Here is an 18524-nt window from a genome sequence, read left to right on the forward strand (position 1 = left end):
TGACAAATTGAATGGATTGGGCAAGGAGGGGGAGTCAGAGTAATACCTATGCAGCTTTTAACTAGCCCACTGGACACAGTAACTCTCACAACTGTAAATAATAGCAATTGTTACAGGGGAGTTGCAACCTTCCTCCTGTTGTTATCAGCAGCTTAGTGTGTAATGTCACTTATAGAATAATACACATTGCTTGGATGGACTCAGCGTAGCAACATTAATTCAGGTTTGGCCGATTGATGGTTGCGATCTGGGATATGACTCTCTCTTTCCCTGATTTCTCACCGTGCTCCTCCTCAGTCTGTCTCTATGTTTAAATTAGTACAACTGTGTTACACATTTGTTTTATGTGGTATTTTTGCCTCCCTTTCCCTCTGTTTTGTAACTTACACGTTCCTTGCCTGTTGCATTATATATATGTGCTACCATTGTGCTTCCCCATTCTTCCTAATTGTTACATGCTTGTCTCTTGTTTACTTAGTTTTTGGAGACAACTCTGGAACATTTCAGTGTCCAAACGCCAAGTTCTCTCGCTGCATCAGTTTACACCAGCTGAGAATTTGGCCCCAAGAATAAGGATCCCTTTTGATACTTACCAAAACAAAATTAAGGTTTAATTCTACAACTTTCTCATGACAAAACCCATCCAGAAGTTCATATCTTAATAGGGTGACCAGACAGTAAGTGTGAAAAATCGGGATGGGGGAGTGGGTAATAAGAGCCTATATACGAAAAATACCCAAAATCAGGACTGTCTCTATAAAATCGGGACATATGGTCACCCTATATCTTAAGTATGGAGTGTTGGACTAGTCTCATGCTCATCTGTACATTTTTGTATCTTTTCATGTTGCAAACAGTAAAGAAATAAAACAAACTATCCCCACGTCTGCCAGTGAATCAGGATCTGGCATCAACTCCCTTATAAGAAGGAGAATTACACTCCTAGGATGCTGAAGAACAATTTTGGGTCTCAGATTTGAGCAGATATAGGCAGCTCTGACTCACTGTCTTGACTCCCATCTAGGGTTACCTTTTGCAGACTAAGGAGTCTGAATTACAGAAAGATTTAGGGAATTTTTTTTTTTCAGTTTAGCAAGGAGATGATCACAACCCCACCTCCCCATTGTAACTGCCCTTATTACTGACAGACAGACTCAGGCATGAGGGACTGAGTAGGCCATAAAGACCAAACTTTTGGCTCATCCCTAGAGGTGATATCACTTGGTCAGGGTTGAGGCAGGCAAAGCCTAAATTGTCTCTGTGCTGTACTTGTTCTGAGGAGAAACAGAGGTCCTCAGCAAGGCTGTAAATACCAGACCTTTCACCAGCACTAGAAACCAAAAACTAACAAGTAACTGGTTCTGTGAGTGGGAGAAAGCAGCACAAAAGCAGGAGTTAACAACAAAGTGTCAGGCCTTACTTTGAGTTTCAAGACTTCTGGTAGTAAGTGTCCCACTATTTACATATAAATCAAATGTGTCCTCACTGCTTTAAAAGACAAAACAAAAAACAACAGACCACGGTAATTTCATGGAGGATTACAAAATACACTATGGAAAGGTACTGCACACCAGTTACTTGCCTGGCCAAAACAATAAATGCTGTATTTAGATGGCCCATCATTTTAAAAGAAGGATTATTATTTACTCAAGATATTAAAATTTCAGTGCAATTGCTCTTGTCCCCTAGGTTTAAAAAAAATTGTTCTGTTATGTCATATGGTTCCTCTGGCGCAGTTCCAGCTTTCATGCCAAATACTGAAGTGTTTGTTTTACTGTAGGGTAGCTATTGTACACATGATGGAGCCAATTTGGGCTCCTGGATGAATATACACTGATAAGTATCAGAGTGGTAGCTGTGTTAGTCTGTATCCACAAAAACAATGAGGAGTCCAGTGGCACCTTAAAGACTAACAGATTTATTTGAGGAAGTGGGTTTTTACCCACGAAAGCTTATGCCCAAAAAAATCTGTTAGACTTTTCAGATGCCACCGGACTCCTCATTCTTTCTATACATTGATACTTTTTCTTCACACACAAACAGTTATACAGACACATATGCACTATACATATACTTCATATATATATAAAACATACAATGAAAGATTAAGACTGCAAGGTCATGCAATCATAAATTCAGAAATTCCAGAATTAAGGTTGTTTGTGCAATCTTAGTTCTGCCCCCTTGTTCATATGCATTATGATAGTCTTTAATGACTTGATCCATAGGCACCAACTTCCTCTTTACCTGGGGAGTGCTCGACTCTCCTCTGTCCCAGGCCCTGCCCCCACTCCACCTCTTTCCCCAGCCCCACCCTGCTCTGCCCCCACCCCCACTACAACCCTTCCCCCTAAGCCCCCACCCTTGCTCCGCCCCCACCCCCACTCTTCCGCCAAGGCCACATCCGCACCCCTGCCTCACCTCTTCCCTGCCTCTTTCTGTCCCCTCCCTACTCCTGCCTCTCCCTCCCAGCACCTCCTGGGAAGGGGAGAAGTTGATTAGTGGGGCTGCCAGTGGCAGAGAGATGCTGGGAGAAGGGGGAAGCTGGCTGCCAGTGGGTGCTGATCACCTGTTAATTTTTTTCCAGGGGTGCTCCAATCCTGGAGCACCCCTGGAGTCGGCACCCATGACTTGATCACATACTATTTTTTCCACAAGACCCCTACCATATTTAGGGCACAGCATGGATAGTGTTTGTTTAATGAGCAGCCATTCAATATTTTGTTTCATCCTCACTGTTCAATGTGCAGCCCCAGGCCTTATTTAGTGCACACTACTCAAACTCTGCTCTAAAGAGAGAATTGTTAATTTCCTCATGGGATTTTCACCACTACAGTATCTGAGTACTGGACAAATATTAATGAATTATTTTCACACCTTTGAGATGAGGGGGTATTACCCTCACTTTAAGTATGGGGAGCTGAGGAACAGTGTATGTTGGATATTTTTGGTAATTTGTTCCAATGTTTAATTACCCTGACAGTTTTTCCCCTCATGTCTAACCTAAATTTCCCTTGTTGCAATTTAAACCCATTACTTCTTGTCCTGTCCTCAGTGGATAAAGAGAATTTATCACCCCCCCCACCCCTTATATACATGCTTGAAGACTTATGTCCCCCCTCAGTCTTCTCTTTTCCAGACTACCCAGCTTTTTCAGTCTTGACTTGTAGGTCATTTTCTAGACATTTCTTCTTGCCCTCCACTCTTCACTTCTACAGCATCTCAGTCCAAACCCAGGCTTCTTGCTCAGAAAGTCAGTTTCACCCCTCCAGTCTCCGTCCCTACTCCTAGTCCCCTTACCCAGCAATTTGCAGTTCTCCCTCTGCCCCAGCTCCTCCTCCTAGCTGTCTCTCTACCCCTCCCTGCCCTCCAGTTGCCCCACTCCTCTCCCACCCCCATTCCCTGGCCCCAATCTCCCTCCCCAGGCTTCTTGTCCAACCTCAGTTTCTTCCTCCAAAGTCCCAAAATCCTTGCCTCGCCAGCCCAATCTCTCTCTCTCCTCTCCCATACCATACAGCCCTATTCTCCCTTCCCACCTACTCCCAGACCCTCTCTGTTCCCCATCCTGCAGTTCTTATCCCCACTGTCTTCAAATCACGCAGTTTCCTCCTCTACACTGCCTAGGTGCCAGCAGGGGAGACACTGAGAAGACAGGAGTGGCTCGCTGGCCTTGCAGTTCAGGTGTCCAGACCTAGCCCACACTGCTGCAGACCAGAGCTGCAATTACTGGGAAATCCTGTTCAGCCAAGGCTGGAGCATGCCTGGTATAGGCAGAATTTTTTAACATGGGCAAAACAACAAATTTCTCTTCAGTTTTGGTTCTCAGAAATGGCTGAATTGTTTTGGCTGAAATTTAAAAAAAAAAAAAAAATTCACTCTGAGGCAGACATCTGGCACAGAAAAAGTTTAGCCCAGCTGGTTAAAGGACTGAAAATTAGGGCCTTATAATGGGCAATATTAGGCAACTTTAGTAACAGGCAGTGCTCTCAGCCTTAGCTATAACATTGAATAATAAGTAAATCCTTCAAGGACACAACATTTTTGTTCCTTTACAGACAAAATTTCAGTAACAAAAAATCATGAGTTCATGATAAAGGTACAAACAGCAAAACACCCATCATCCTAGGGATAACGTCCAGGATTTTGCCAGACATCTTAAATATATTCCAAGATATAATGTAGTCGATAACTATTGTGACAAAGTTCCTCCTCTACCTTGGTGGCTCCTGCACTTATTGGCAGATTTGCTCACCTCAGTGATCTTCCCCACAGTCTGGGTCAACTTCTCCTGTGTCTGATCAGGAGTTGGGAGGTTTGGGGGGAACTCGGGCCCACCCTCTACTCTGGGTTCCAGCCCAGGGCCCTGTGGATCGCAGCTGTCTATAGTACCTCTTGTAACAGCTGCATGACAGCTACAACTCCCTGGGCTACTTCCCATGGCCTCCTCCAAACACCTTTTTTATCCTCACCACAGGACCTTCCTCCTAGAGTCTGATAACACTTGTACTCCTTAGTCCTCCAGTAGCACACCCTCTCACTCTCAGCTTCTTGCTCCCAGCTCCTCACACCCAGTTCCTCACCTCTGACTCCCCACTTCCTGACTGGAGTGAGCTTCTTTTTAAACCCAGGTGCCCTGATTAGCCTGCCTTGATTGGCTGCAGGTGATCTAATCAGCCTGTCTGCCTTAATTGGTTCTAGCAGGTTCCTGATTACTCTGTTCTGATCACTCAGGGAACAGAAAACTACTCATCCACTGACCAGTATATTTGCCCTCTACCAGACTCCTGTACCCCACTGGTTTGGATCTGTCACACTATATATACCTTTTAGCACAATGTAACCTTAAGCAAGATTGAAGGTGATAAGACCCATATACGCTGTGTTGTTATAATAATAATAATGTGAATTCTTACCTTTTATTTAGTATGTTCATCTTCAAAGACTTATAACCATTAGCTAAATAATCACCAACTCCCTATGAGGTAGGTCAGCATCTCTCATTTTACAGGTAGGGAAACTGATAGAGTTTAAGTTACTTGTTCACGGCTCCATCAGGAGTCAGTGCTGGGAGTTCCAAGTCCAATCCTTAGCGCAGCAGGCAATTCTGAATAGAACTGGAGAGGAACTGCCATGTGCTCTCTGGTGGGGTGCACAGCCTTATGCTGGTTTTCCCTATAAACACTTAAGGGCAGAACCCTATGCAATCATTTCTTAATGGAATCAGTAAAATAATCTCTTTCCTCTGCTGCTGGTGGGGCAGCATGGGGAGCCTCATGCTCTGTAGGACTTTGGTTTCCACAGGCATCCATTCAGAACCTTTCACTAGCACTGAATTCATACACTAATTCACTTTAAAAATGTTAATAAGTGCTAGCTTTTTCAAAGGGGTCTAAAAATCCCAGCCTAAAAGATCCCAGGCCTGATTATGTGTGAGGGAGAATAAGAAAGCTGATTGCTAAGCTAACACACACACAAGTCCTTTACCTTCCAACATCACTCTTTCAGAAGGAAGAGGTTAGACAGAACTTATTAATGCCATAATCCCCTAGATGAAATACTCACAAAAGCAAAGAAAGAGTTATGGAATGTCCGTCTGGTAGAGGGGCATCGGAACTGGGGACAATCTTGCTTTGTCTCAGCTCACACCATTGTACCCAGCTAATAACTCTTATGCCAGCAGCAGCTACTGGGCAGAAGACTGACAGTGCCATCTTGGTTCAGTGTTTTAGGGGAAACATTTTTGTAACCTTCAGCAGAAAGGTCTTGTGGTTGTGTCACGGTAATGGAGGTTTTCTTGTCTACCTTAATATTTCATGGGCATTACCCTCTAACCAACTTTCATTTACATTTCTACAAGTGCTTCTCTGTTTCTTACTTTGATGTCAACTGACTGTTCTACACTTTCCTGGTACAGTCCATATGGCTCCTTCTTCAATAACAACATTTTTCTGACACATTACAGTCCACAGGGAATCTCTCTGGAATCAAGGCAACTTGGACAGGAAACAACATTTTGTTAAAAGTTCCTTTGACTTGCACTCCTGTAGAACCACTCCTCAGCTTATGCTGTCTGCAGCTGGCAACTTCTTGGCCTCAAGGATTCTCTGGATCTTGTAGTATCCATGTGGGTCACCTTGGTGCTAACAAATCCCTATGCCAACAGCTACACCACCTCAAAGTACTCTGTTGTCAAATCCCAAAGTAAGCAGGATCATGCTGGCTCAGAATTTTGATGGGAGCCTTCAAGGATCATGAAGGTGCTGCAGGACATGCTGATAGTGAATATGCTTCCAGCACAGTCAGTACTTCATTGATGCTTCAGCATTGTGTTTTTGTGGGATGGCAGGGCTTGGTGGCTGAGGGTAGGGGCCTTCTTTCAGATGGGATATTTAACAGACTACCTAGCCATGAGAAAACAATGTTAAAAATCCCATGGTGCTTTATGCAGAAGTGAGAATCCTGCCCCAATTCCATTAACTGAGTAGTGACTAGGATTGTGTGAGCCTTCTGTAAAGAACTCAAAATACACTTAGATTGGGGTATCATTTTTGAGTTCTAAACTCATTAGGACTTGACAAGCCAAGTTTGTGACTGCGCCTGCCATCCAGAGGGTTTTTGTCTGGTGTTGGGCTTCTCTCTCTATTGCTTGGCATCTTGCCCTTCCTTTCCACTAATTACTTCTTCACAAGAGGCCCTGAGCTCCCTGTTACGTCTAACAGTTGTATGCAGGTGGGCCAGTGGCTGTCTACCTGGTCCATTCTTCCTGACGTCTTCAGGGTGGGGATGGCTGATTAGCTAGTTGTCGCCCCTTCCAGCTCTTACAGGGGTTGCTGGCAGTCCCACTGTTCCACCTCTTTTCCTTTAGCTGTAAGGACAAGGATGGAAATGGATAGGCCCACTCTCCACTCCACTGGTCTGGATCTTCTGGGGACCTGGCAGGCTGCCCAGCTCTTGTTCTGCTGCAATGATGTGGAAATAATCAAACTCCTGCTATAGCCACTCTGCTGCTGGCCCTTGAACGCAGGTGATGAAAGGTGGCGCAGGCTGCACTGGGTTTAAAGGGAATCCCCATCCTGGTACGTGAGCTTTTGGGCAAACCTGGCCTAAGTTCTAAGGCCAGGTTACCCAACTCGTGGGTCAGGATCCAAAACTGGGTTACCAGAGTGTTTCAAAGGGTCATGTGGCAGCTCCTATCCCATGGGGCTGGCCGGACTTGGTTCCCTGTTCCAGGCACTGCAATATCTGGGGACCCCAGCACCGCTCAGGTTTGACCCAGCCATCATGATGACAGTAGTCTGGGTAGGCCAAATTTGAGTGAATGGCATCGCAACCCCATGAGCCAGGTCACAACTCCACTCACACAAATTTGGTCCAGTCATGGGGGGCAGGGCCAAACCTGAGTGACACTGCAACCCCATCTTGCTTCACAACACCCTTGTGACACAGGTATTACATTTCAGAGCTAAGCAAGCTGAGGCACAGAGCAATTTAAGTGAAGGTCACCCAGCAAGTTAACAGCAGAGCTAGGAAGAGAATCCAGCTCTTTGACCTCCCATCTTGCATCTTAGTCACAAGATCATCCTTTAGTCTAAGTCAGAGGTCCTCAAACTGTGTGGCGCGCCCCCATAGGTGGGTGCAGAAGAACCTTTGTGGGGGTGTCATAAACAGATAGCTAAGGATTAATGTTTCTTTTACCTGTAAAGGGTTAACAAAGGGAACCACACACCTGACCAGAGGACCAATCAGGAAACTGGATTTTTCAAGCTCAGGGAGGGAATTTTTGGGTGTGTGTCTTTTGTTTGTGTCTCTGTTCTGTTGCTCTCGGCTTTGAGAGTGAACTGTCTCTCTTCAAGCTTTTCTAATCTTCTGTTTCCAAGTGTAAGTACAAAAGGTAGAAGACATAGGTTTTTATATTGTTTTTGTATTTACATGTGTGTAGTTTGCTGGAATCTTTAATTTGTATTCCTTTTTGAATAAGGCTGTTTATTCATTCTTCTTTTAAGCAACTGACCCTGTATATTGTCAACCTTGATACAGAGATCACTGTTTATGTCTTTTTTCTTTCTTTTTATATAAAGTTTTCTTTTTAAGACCTGTTGGATTTTTTCCTAGTTAGAACTCACCAGGGAATTGGTGTGGAGGAAGGAAACAGGGGGGAAGGGAAAATCTCTTTGTGTCAGAGTTGCAAAGCGTACCTTTGCAGGAACTCTGACTGAGGGTGAAAAAACTTGATCTCTCTGTGTTTGCATTTCAAGGACTTGAAACGGTATCTCCTAGTGTACCCAGGGTGGGAAGCCGGGGAGGAAATAAAGAGGAGACAAGGGGAGGGGGTTATTTCCCTTTGTTGTAAGACTCAGGGCATCTGAGTCTTGGGGTCCCCCAGGGAAGGTTTGGGGAGACCAGAGGGCTCCAGAGACTGGAAATCTGGCTGGTGGCAGCGCTATCAGATCTAAGCTGGTAATTAAGCTTAGAGGAATTTATGCTAGGCACCCACATTTTGGACGCTAAGGTTCAGAATTGGGATTTATGCTTATGACAGGGGGCACAGTGGGCCCCAGGCCAGTGCTCATGGAGGGAGAGGAGAAAGTGCAACCCAAGCCCCACCCCACCCCCAGCTCTGCTCTGTCCCCGGTGCCAGCCATGGCTCTGGCTCCTAGCCCCAGCGCGGCTCCACACCCAGACAGCGGCCTGGTTGCTGTCCCCCACCACAGCCTGGTGGTGGCTCCGTTCCTAGGGCTGGCAACTCTGACTGAAGCTATTCCAGGAGATTTATTTCCCCAACATGATGTAATGCCATTTTCTTAAAATATCCTATTAAAATCTCCCAGATTGCTTTCAATAGTCACCAGGAGATTGATGCCATTTCCAGGAGACTCCAGGCCAATCCTGGAGGGTTGGCAACCTAATCCGTTCCCTGTCCTGCCTCTGCTCCCACCCTCTGGCTGTAGCTCTGTTCCTGGCCCAGAGCTAAGGCTGAAGCTGTGGGAGGAAGTGGAGCCACATCTGGCTACCGCCCAACTCCGTGCCTGGCTGCAGCTCCGCTCTCACCCCCGCCCTGGCCATGGCTCTATCCCTGGCCCTGCTCCCGGCTTCAGACCCACCCCCAACTGTGTCCCCAGCCTCAGCCCCCTTACATCTGTCTGTGTGTCCCCCTCCCGCAGCCCCCTGTGCTGTGTTCCCACTCCCAGCCCTGGGAGGGGAGGATGAACAAGGGTATGGGGGGTGCAACCCTCAAAAGTTTAGGGACCACTGGTCTAAATGGAGGGCTGCTCTAATAGAGACAGTATATGCACACTGGAATTCAATGAAAGCAGTCAGGACTTTAATATACACAAAGCCCCTTCTCCCTCCTCTTTCACAAAAACTTACTGGATATAGATAGGCCTGGACCAAAGTCCAACATCCAAACAGACCTAAGTCTGCAAAGGAGTTGGGGGGGGGAGGGGGTTGAAATCTGAAGCAGGATTCCAATTCTGTAATACAGACAACACATAATGCTCTGTGCTTGTTCTCTTTCCACTGTACCAGCTTATGCCCTCATACCGTAAGCTCTCAGGAGCAAAGACTTTGTTAGTTATTTAGCACAGGTCACCAACTGTAGCACACTATGTCATCCTCCTAGGCAGGAGCTCACAGAAAGGACAACTCATGGTGTCTGTGCAGCAACAGCCCAATACACTGACAGGGTATTCTAAACAAGTTGTCATAATTCTACTTCACTATAAAGAGAGTTGCACTGCATCTGAGTTTCCTACAAGCCTGATCCATTGTCTTTATTGTTTTGGAGGGGGAAAGTAACAACGGGACGATCCTGCAAGGTGCTGGGCACTTTAGGGAAGGCAGAGGATGACACCAACGCTCCTGGAGCTCAACACTTTGCAGGATCAGGCCACAAGTAATCCTGCTCAATGCAACTTCTACCATTCAATGTATTGCAAATGCAGTCACCCCTAGCAATCCATTCCGGAACAGATTTTGCATGGATCAGATTTCTAAAAACTCATGTTTAACTGAAGTGGAACATGGTAAACTAAAGAAAGCAGAGCAATAGACTGGCAAATGAAAGCAGAAGAAACAGAGGCCTTTCCTACCCATAGATATCCAGAACCCCAATGAATGAGTGCTGCTTGAGGGTGGTATGCAGGGCTTTGTTGATATGCTCCACAATCCAGTTAAACAGCTGGGCATATATATGCTTGGCCAGCGCATTCCTGGCATTCATGACTTGCTGCACAGACATGGGCTTGATGTACGTCTCAGCTGTTGTAGCAAGCTTCCGATGGCACAGCCAGTGCTGCATCTGGCTGTGCTCCACTCCAAGCAATCTGCAAAAATTATTCAGGTGTTCATCCTGTTTCTAGGATATAAAGAGAAATATAAATTCAGCAGGAGCTCAACGAGCTGAGGCGGGTAGACAAGAAAACACCCACATATCTAAGCTACAGGGTTGCCTACTATTCTGATTGGAAGGTGTGGGGGAGGAAAAAAACAAAACAGCTTTACTCCTCAGCAATCAGGCCTATTTCTGAAACTGCTGCTTCAGTGTGATGCACAAGCTTGTGCCTCACAAACATCATTTATAACAGAAGCTGTGTCACTGAGATTGGTCAATACTAGAGTTATTGTGCAATTTAGGATTTTGACCAACCTCAGACTGGCTTTATGATGTTCATTTCCTACTTTGTTGTTAACTGTGGACAATTTGTAGGGACTATCTCTTGAAATAATGTTAACCACTGAAGAGATGAATGACTTGGTGGTAGATTCCGAGAGAGAAGTTTGATTCAGAATGAAATTTTAATTCTAGATTTCCAGGATCAGGATCAAAATACTGTAATGAAATCAGCAGTTGGTTTCTATCTGAGATTCTATCTTGTTTAACTGTGGTTGACAGATATGACATAAAAATAAGAACATTTAACTGAAGCTCTCTAGACTTTGGGAAGATACATGAAATGGAGCCCAGCTCTACACAATGCTGTTTGTTTTGCAACTACAGAATCACACGCTGAATGGCTTCTCTATGCCCTGGGCATCTTAAGCGACACAATCTTAATAAAAAGGAGTAGAGTATCTACAATGGTTCAGTTTTGTTCCTTCTACAAAGCTCAAACTATGCAACATGTAACAGGTAACCTGCTCTCTAAGGACACTATCCTGCGAGTTGCTGAGCAGCCTCAACTCCCACTAAGTCATTGAGAACCAAAACTAGGATGGCTGGCTCTGTTACTCTAGATGCACTTCCTTGTGTTATTAAAAGCCCCTAAATATACCACCATTGCCAGATAGTACTTCAACCATTTGGCATTTTAAGGGTGACGGAGAAGGTTGGGCGGGGGGAGAACTCCCTACCTGGAGATGCTGCTGCTCTTTCCTTCTATATCACAGTGAAAACTTGGATTCCTTTTATCATTAAGGGCTTGATCCAGAACCCACTGAAGTGAATTCAAAGACTCCAACATTTAATTCAATGGGCTTTGGATCAGGCTCTAAAACATTCGCTTGGTACTGCCAACTGTATTATTAAATTACAGCATGCCTTTTGCAAAGCACTCTTGGGATTTCTTGGTATAATTAGGCCCCCAAAATATATGAGATTAAGTGGTTGTTGTTGATCTATTTTCCAGTAGTTATTTAAAAAAAAGTAGTTAGTTAAGAGTCTTAAGTTCACATTTGTTTTTAGTGGCAAAAACCAGCAAAGTCTGGACAGTTGCTGGGTTTCATACAGTACATGTGAGTGAGCCTGCAAGCACCTTCTTGTAAGAGAGTGAGAAATTGGTCAGTCTTTTGTAAACATTACATCATACTTAAAAAGACAGTAAAAGAAAAATACCCAGCTAGATAATTGGGGGTGAGGGAGGAATGCCTTTTAAGATCTTCTAGGATGCTTTTAGGCTCTGCCACATTTTTCTGATTGCTGATTGAAAGCAATAACCAGGACAGAGTTTATTTCATGAAGTCACATTTAAACTTAATTAAATAATGCTAAATCCATTACAGAATTCAGCATTGTGGGAGCAGATTAGTTTTATGCACCCAGATTGCCAAACATCGAAAACAAATTGCCGCCCATGTCCAACTAACTGCACACTGAGCATCTCCAGGGTAACATTAACAATATGTGCAGAGTATGTCCTTATATTTTAATTAAGGATAAACTACCCAGTATGGAACATGTTGATAATTGGTAGGAGAACACTATCCGTACAATCGCTATTTTAATTTATTTTGTCTGAATAAACACACAAAAACAATGGAGGGAATCACTGTTAAGGCATCTTTGGTTTTTAGTATTCTTTTAATAAATATATGTGATACGGAGCCGCTCTGTGTTGCTATCTATGTTGTACTCTTTTGCATACTGGATGGCTACATTTCAATGACAAATATATGGCAGCGTCATTTCTCACAGTTCTGAACTCCAGCAACCAAAACCAGATAATTTAATTAGTTGCACAATAGAACCATTTCCTTTTTCCAGCATTTACACTCGTGCCAACAGGCCAACATTTCAAAAAGTGATGAATTCTGGATCCAGTCAGAAATATCTTAAAGAGGCCTCATTTTTAGAAGAGCAAATTCAGCCCTTTTAAAAGATATTTCAAGTTGGGCACCCAAAAAATAAATATATAAACAATGGCACCCCAAATTACTAACATTTCTGAAAGCCTGTGCTGGAATATGCATCCCAAATCTAACCCAGAAACCAAAAAAACCCCATAAGAACATGGGGAAATGCTTTAGGCTACAGTTCTGACACATACTGAAAATGATTACAGTCTGAAAAGGTATAAAAAGATGCTCTCATTTCATTCTTCTTTAAATCCCCTAAGTATTTGAGAGACACCAGCACTGACCAAATTCTGCGCCTGGGGGAAATCCAAAACCAGGCAACTGAAATCGATGGAGTTACATATGCATGGGCTTGGCTACACTAGGACTTTACAGCGCTGCAACTTTCGCGCTCAGGGGTGTGAAAAAACACCCCCCTGAGCGCTGCAAGATGCAGCGCTGTAAAGTGTCAATGTAATCAGGGCGGCAGCGCTGGGAACGCGGCTCCCAGCGCTGCATGCTACACCCATAAGGGATGTGGTTTACAAACAGCGCTGGGAGAGCTCTCTCCCAGCGCTGCGGCTCTGACTACACTCACACTTCAAAGCGCTGCCGGGGCAGCGCTTTGAAATGTCTAATATAGCCATACCCGTATGGAGACTGATACACTAGTTGCCTTTAAAGACTTGTCAATTTTACCTTGCGTAGGGGATAAGGATCACAGTACTTGTACCTCTGTATTGTTACCTCAGTATTTGCAATACTCTCTCTGTTTCCCTAATCTTTACTCCAGAGAATGCTGCAAACACTGAGGAACATTAGATTTGTTAGCTAGGGGAAATGGTCAGTTTTTAAGGGTAACAAACCATTGTACTCTAAAAACTCAGGAAGAAAGCAAACACAATCATGTTGCTTTACAAGTATGCTAGAAAAAACAAGTGAGATTGCATTATTTCCCAGATGGAAAGAGACAAACACCTCAGGGAAATAAGATTTATTGACAAGTTTCCTACAAAAGCAATAAAACAAGAGAAAATAAATAGAAATTAAGTTATTAACTAAACATACTTGATGGCATCCTTTGTAGCAAGAGAGAAGCAACTTGGCTGGATTTATTAATACACTAAATTGAATGCACAATATCTTCTGTGTCTGCTAAAAACTTACCGATATACTACAAGAGTCTCCATCTCGTTCTGCTTGAATTTCCAAGTTTCCTAGGTGCAGGATGGAAGCTATTATCTTAAAAATGCTCATCTGATGGGACTCTTTCACTCCTGAAAGAAACAATTGACATCCAATTTTCACAACATAAGAAGTGTTATACTCTCTTTTAAAATATTTATATGGTTCAATTTCCTTTCCGGATGGATGATTTCAAAAACAGTCAGAATGCCTTCAATAAACAATCATCATTCAAAGTGACAGCTGAGATTGCAAGAGGAACTTCTCATACAAACTGTTAAATCTTCACACCCTAAACAGTCATACCAAGGCGATTTTATTACAGATGGATTGGATACTATTTTAAACTTGCATGAAAGCTAAGAAACTACTCTATAATGATCATTTAAACTCTTTTGGGATTTCAATTTAACCAACTGCAGAGGAGACTGTATAGGGGCTTGCTTTGTTTTTTATAACACAAAAGAGCAAAACTGCTTACCTGTAATAACTGTAAGATCGTACAAACAATCGTGGCGCACAAATTGCAGGCCAATACCAGTGAAACCAGGTTGAGCTATGCTACTGCTGTAAGCCAGTATTAAAAATTGTTACTGGGTATTAATAGTGCCAAGGAAGAGCACTTACTCAAACAGTCCCATTAGAGTCACTGGGATCACTTGTATGAGTGAGAGGACACCAGCATGAGAGAGCTGTACAATACAGCCCTTAATATCCAAGCTACACGGATGACTGCCCAGTTTGCATGGCCCACTCCCATTTGCACCTTCAATTTAAAGTTTTTGGATGTGCACAAAAATGCACATCCAAAACTGCATGCCAAAAAAACTTGCATGTGAGTGATAGATGCACTTGTTAATGGCTTTCCACTGCTGGTGCAAGGCTTTCCCTTCTCAAGTGTTTTCTGACAGATTCTTGTTAGCTTTTGCAGCAGGAACATCACTCTCAGAAATCTGAATATTGTTACCCAGCAAAACCTCACTTCAAATATCAGCAGATTTCTGTTCCTCTTTAAATGTTCACTGCCTGCTCCACACATGTTCTACAGGTTTATGACTTGCTCTGGATGTTCTCAGACTGTCAAGCCTGCCTTTATATCTCTAGAGATTTTTTTTTTTATCAACCGTGGTGGAAAAAATAATTTAGGGTTAATAAAAAGCAATATGACTTGGCTGCTCTATGGCACTGTCTGTCAGAGGTAAATGTGGACAGGCTAAGGGATTTGCAGATGAGCGCAGGGAGTATGCATCATGCATGGATGGCTGAGTGGAAGAAGGCATGGTGGTGATTTTATGAAAAGCTGACACATGCACATAGGCTTGGAGCACTAGTGGAGGGGAGGGACTTGAGGAGATACAAAGCCAGTGAAGAGATTCAAAGAGTATGCATGACATGATCAAACTGACAGATATGGAAGGTGACTTTAGTCCACACAAAATGCAGACAATAAAGCAGGAGCAACATCTGTGGGAGGTCAGAGGAGGACATTGCAGTAGTCAAGGCGGGATGTTAGGAGGACTTGAACAAGAGATCTGGCTCTGGGGTAAAAGGAAAGAAACATTCAGACCTTGAACATGTTAAGAAGGGAGAAACACCAGGATTTGGATGCAAGACTGGAGGGGGGTGTGGGCAGAAAGGGAGGAGACAAAAAGAACTCAGATTACTAGCCTAAAAGAGGGGGAGCGTGGTGATAGATTTATAGTGATAAAGGAGGGTGGAAAGTGGAGAAACCTTGCCAGGAAAAAAAATGAGAAGCTCAGGTTTAGCCATGTTCAGTTTAAGATCCTGACAAGACATCCAAGAGCGGGATGTCACAGAGACAGGAAAAGACATGGAATTGGACAGAAGGAGACAGATCAGTAGTGGAGAGAACTTTATGAGTCATCAGCATAGAGATGATCACTGAAACTGAAAAGACTAGGGGGCACAGAGACGGAACCTTGGGACACTCTCAGAGTGCAAAAGAGAAGAGGAGGAGGAGCCAGCAAAAACAGACACACAAAAGAGTTGGAGGGACAGGAGAACCACGAGAGGACAGTATCTAAAAGCCTAGCATGAGCAAGATGTGAAGAAGGAGAGGATAACTGACAGCCTCACAAGCAGCAGAGGCCAAAGATGGGGAACCTGGATCAGGAGAAATGAAAGAGAAAAATATGTACATCTGAAACTTGACTTTAATTCAGAGACTCTCAGCCTGGGAGAGTAAGTGAAGGACGCACCTGTAACAGTGCATATGGTAATCCCCTGTGATCAGTGCAGCCACAAGGTCAGTGACCCCTTGTCCCCCTCAACAGGCAGCATACCCAGTGCTAAAATCTCCGCTTCCAAAACAGGAAGAAATAAAATGAAATACAGCAAGGAACTAAAAATTACATTTAGAAGATTAACTACAGTAAAAGAACCGGAATAAACCCCTGCAAATGTATAAGATTCTGAGAGCGCCAATTATTTCCTCTATTACAAATTATTTTCCTTATAAGTAGTCAGTACTGCAGTCAGGTCACCTAGGTGGCAGATTGCTGTACTGTACGCTAGAGGAACACTGCATATGGTTATTAATATTGGGACATTCTGCCATTGGATACATGTGCATGGCTTCCACTGACTACAAGGTGAGCTGTGTATACACAGTCAAGAGTCCAATTTGGCCCATAATTTCTATTGCTCTGATACTTGGCAGTGATAGTATGACGGTGCATGCAAAGACACACATCACTCTGTGTTTAGCCAGGCTGAATAGGAACTAAGTTAGAAAGTAAAGATATTGTGGCACCTTCTGGAAACAGACTAAAAGGAACAAAACTGAGACTAAATGAAAACGGCCATGTCATTTTAAACCTAAAGTGTTCCATTTGGGATAATCTCTAGTCAGTCATTCTCCCAATCCCCCCCTGTGTTTCACTAGCTATTGATGTGAGTGTAAGAAACTTGGTGTAATCTTCCCACATTCGCTACCCAGAGAGCAAGGTAAAACAAGTAAGTCAAAAAGAAAATGGATTTATGCCTCCAATGGTTACTTTACTACATCAGAGCTTGTGCAAAGTATTGAAAGCCTTTGCAAGACACAGACATCCAAGTGTTCTACTAGGAAGCTTTCCAACTGGATCCTTTCAAATAATCCCTTACCAAGCAAAGTGAAAGCATGTCTGGTTTTCTCAAAATCATCAGCATCATCAACTCCATCAATAGTTGTGTCGCCACCCATAGAAGTGTAGAAAAAGTCTTCAGCACATGCTAGGAGAAGAGCAAACACAGAATAAATGGAGGCACATCATCTGCAGCTTACATTTAGTTGTACTTACTTTAGAATTCTTCTCATGCAGCCGCCCCAGCCGCCCACCTTAGAAGGCAGATGGTCTCCTTAAAACAAAGCTCTGCTCTAAAAAGTGACTACGTAAAAATAGTCTGTGCACACAATCAGATAAAAACATTTCTATTCCAGATATCTCTGTAGTGCCAACTTGACAGCAAGGAGGAGCCGGATTCTGTTCTTTCTTTTTTATCAACAAAATTGTTCTCAAAGTTCCAAGTAGTTATACCTGTACAAACCCACAGTGGAAGTTATACGTGGCACAGAAGGCTGAATTTTGGTCTGTAGAATATTTCTGCCAGAGACGGTCATGAAAGGAAAGACCCACTTTGACTCAGACCCCAAAGTTTATACGAGTTTGAGTATGGATGTCTGGCAGCTAGGGGGGAAAAAGTTTTTGCTTGTAAGCAAATTGCGTTTGATACAGAAATCAATGGGATCCAAACCTGGAACTCCATGTTACCCGTTTTGAAGAGTTATTTTTCAGCATAGAACTAATTCCACTTTTATTGAAGTGTGAACAGTTTGGCACAATGTAGCGTGGATTTACTGTCTGTTCATGAGAGAAAATATCAATTGCATTGCACAGAATTTATCGACTCTGCCTGAACCTACATAATGTGTATATTTAAAGCTTCCCATCTCTATGATTAGTTCAGCTCCTCTGCTTGACGAACTAGCCATTTGACAAACTCATCTTTGGGACAATGAGCAGGAACTTGAGGGGTTTAAGTGAAATAGCTGTATTGTAAACATGAGTGAGCATTTTAATACTTATCCTGCATTGTGCTTCTTGATGTATTATTGCCTGCATACTGAAATACAGGGACAACCAAGCAAATGTTGGTAAACACAGTCACACACTATTTAATAATTGGAGATATACCAATCTCCTAGAACTGGAAGGGACCTTGAAAGGTCATTGAGTCCAGCCCCCTGCCTTCACTAGCAGGGATCAAGTACTGATTTTTGCCCTAGATCCCTAAGTGACCCCCTCAAGGATTGAACTCACAACCCTGGGTTTGGCAGCCCAATGCTCAAACCACTGAGCTGTCCCTCCCTCCTATATACTATTCAGTAAAGTGAACTTTGTGGAACTGTCTATATTTTAATGCAACTTTGCCAGGCCTCCATGTGCAGGATCCCTATTGAAGCCTATAGGAGTTCAGCACATGGATAGATAGAATGACTGGAACAGAGCTAACTAGAGCTGTGTAAAATTTAACAGAACACCAATCAAAGTGTAACTTCCCTGAATTGGTAGTTTTATTACAGGAATAAAACTCAAGCTAGGTGTACCAAGTAGTTTGCTGAGGTTTGCCCCAATTTTTTCCCAGCCTAAGTGGAGTTTTGAGCAAACTCATGACTGAATTTTGGGTGGAAACCGTGTGAGAAATGCGCTAGTTTCACATTATTTGGACTTGACACCAGGCAAGTCTTGGTTAGTTTCATAAGGAGGGTTTCAATTGTTTCAAAT

At 43.5% G+C, this 18524-nt stretch overlaps 1 protein-coding gene across 2 annotated transcripts in view; it reads right to left on the minus strand.

The window, feature by feature from the left end:
• MYO5B (myosin VB) overlaps positions 1 to 18524 on the minus strand; it is a 380719-nt gene that overhangs the window by 145709 nt on the left and 216486 nt on the right. For both annotated transcript variants that reach the window (XM_032768192.2, XM_032768191.2), the window contains exons 8-10: positions 16864 to 16971; positions 13720 to 13829; positions 10092 to 10357 (exon numbers count right to left, since the gene is read on the minus strand). In XM_032768192.2, the coding sequence (XP_032624083.1) occupies positions 10092 to 10357; positions 13720 to 13829; positions 16864 to 16971 (484 nt within the window). The remainder of the gene's footprint in view (positions 1 to 10091; positions 10358 to 13719; positions 13830 to 16863; positions 16972 to 18524) is intronic.

The sequence above is a fragment of the Chelonoidis abingdonii genome, chromosome 6, assembly GCF_003597395.2.
Source record: "Chelonoidis abingdonii isolate Lonesome George chromosome 6, CheloAbing_2.0, whole genome shotgun sequence".
NCBI classification, from domain to species: domain Eukaryota; kingdom Metazoa; phylum Chordata; order Testudines; family Testudinidae; genus Chelonoidis; species Chelonoidis abingdonii.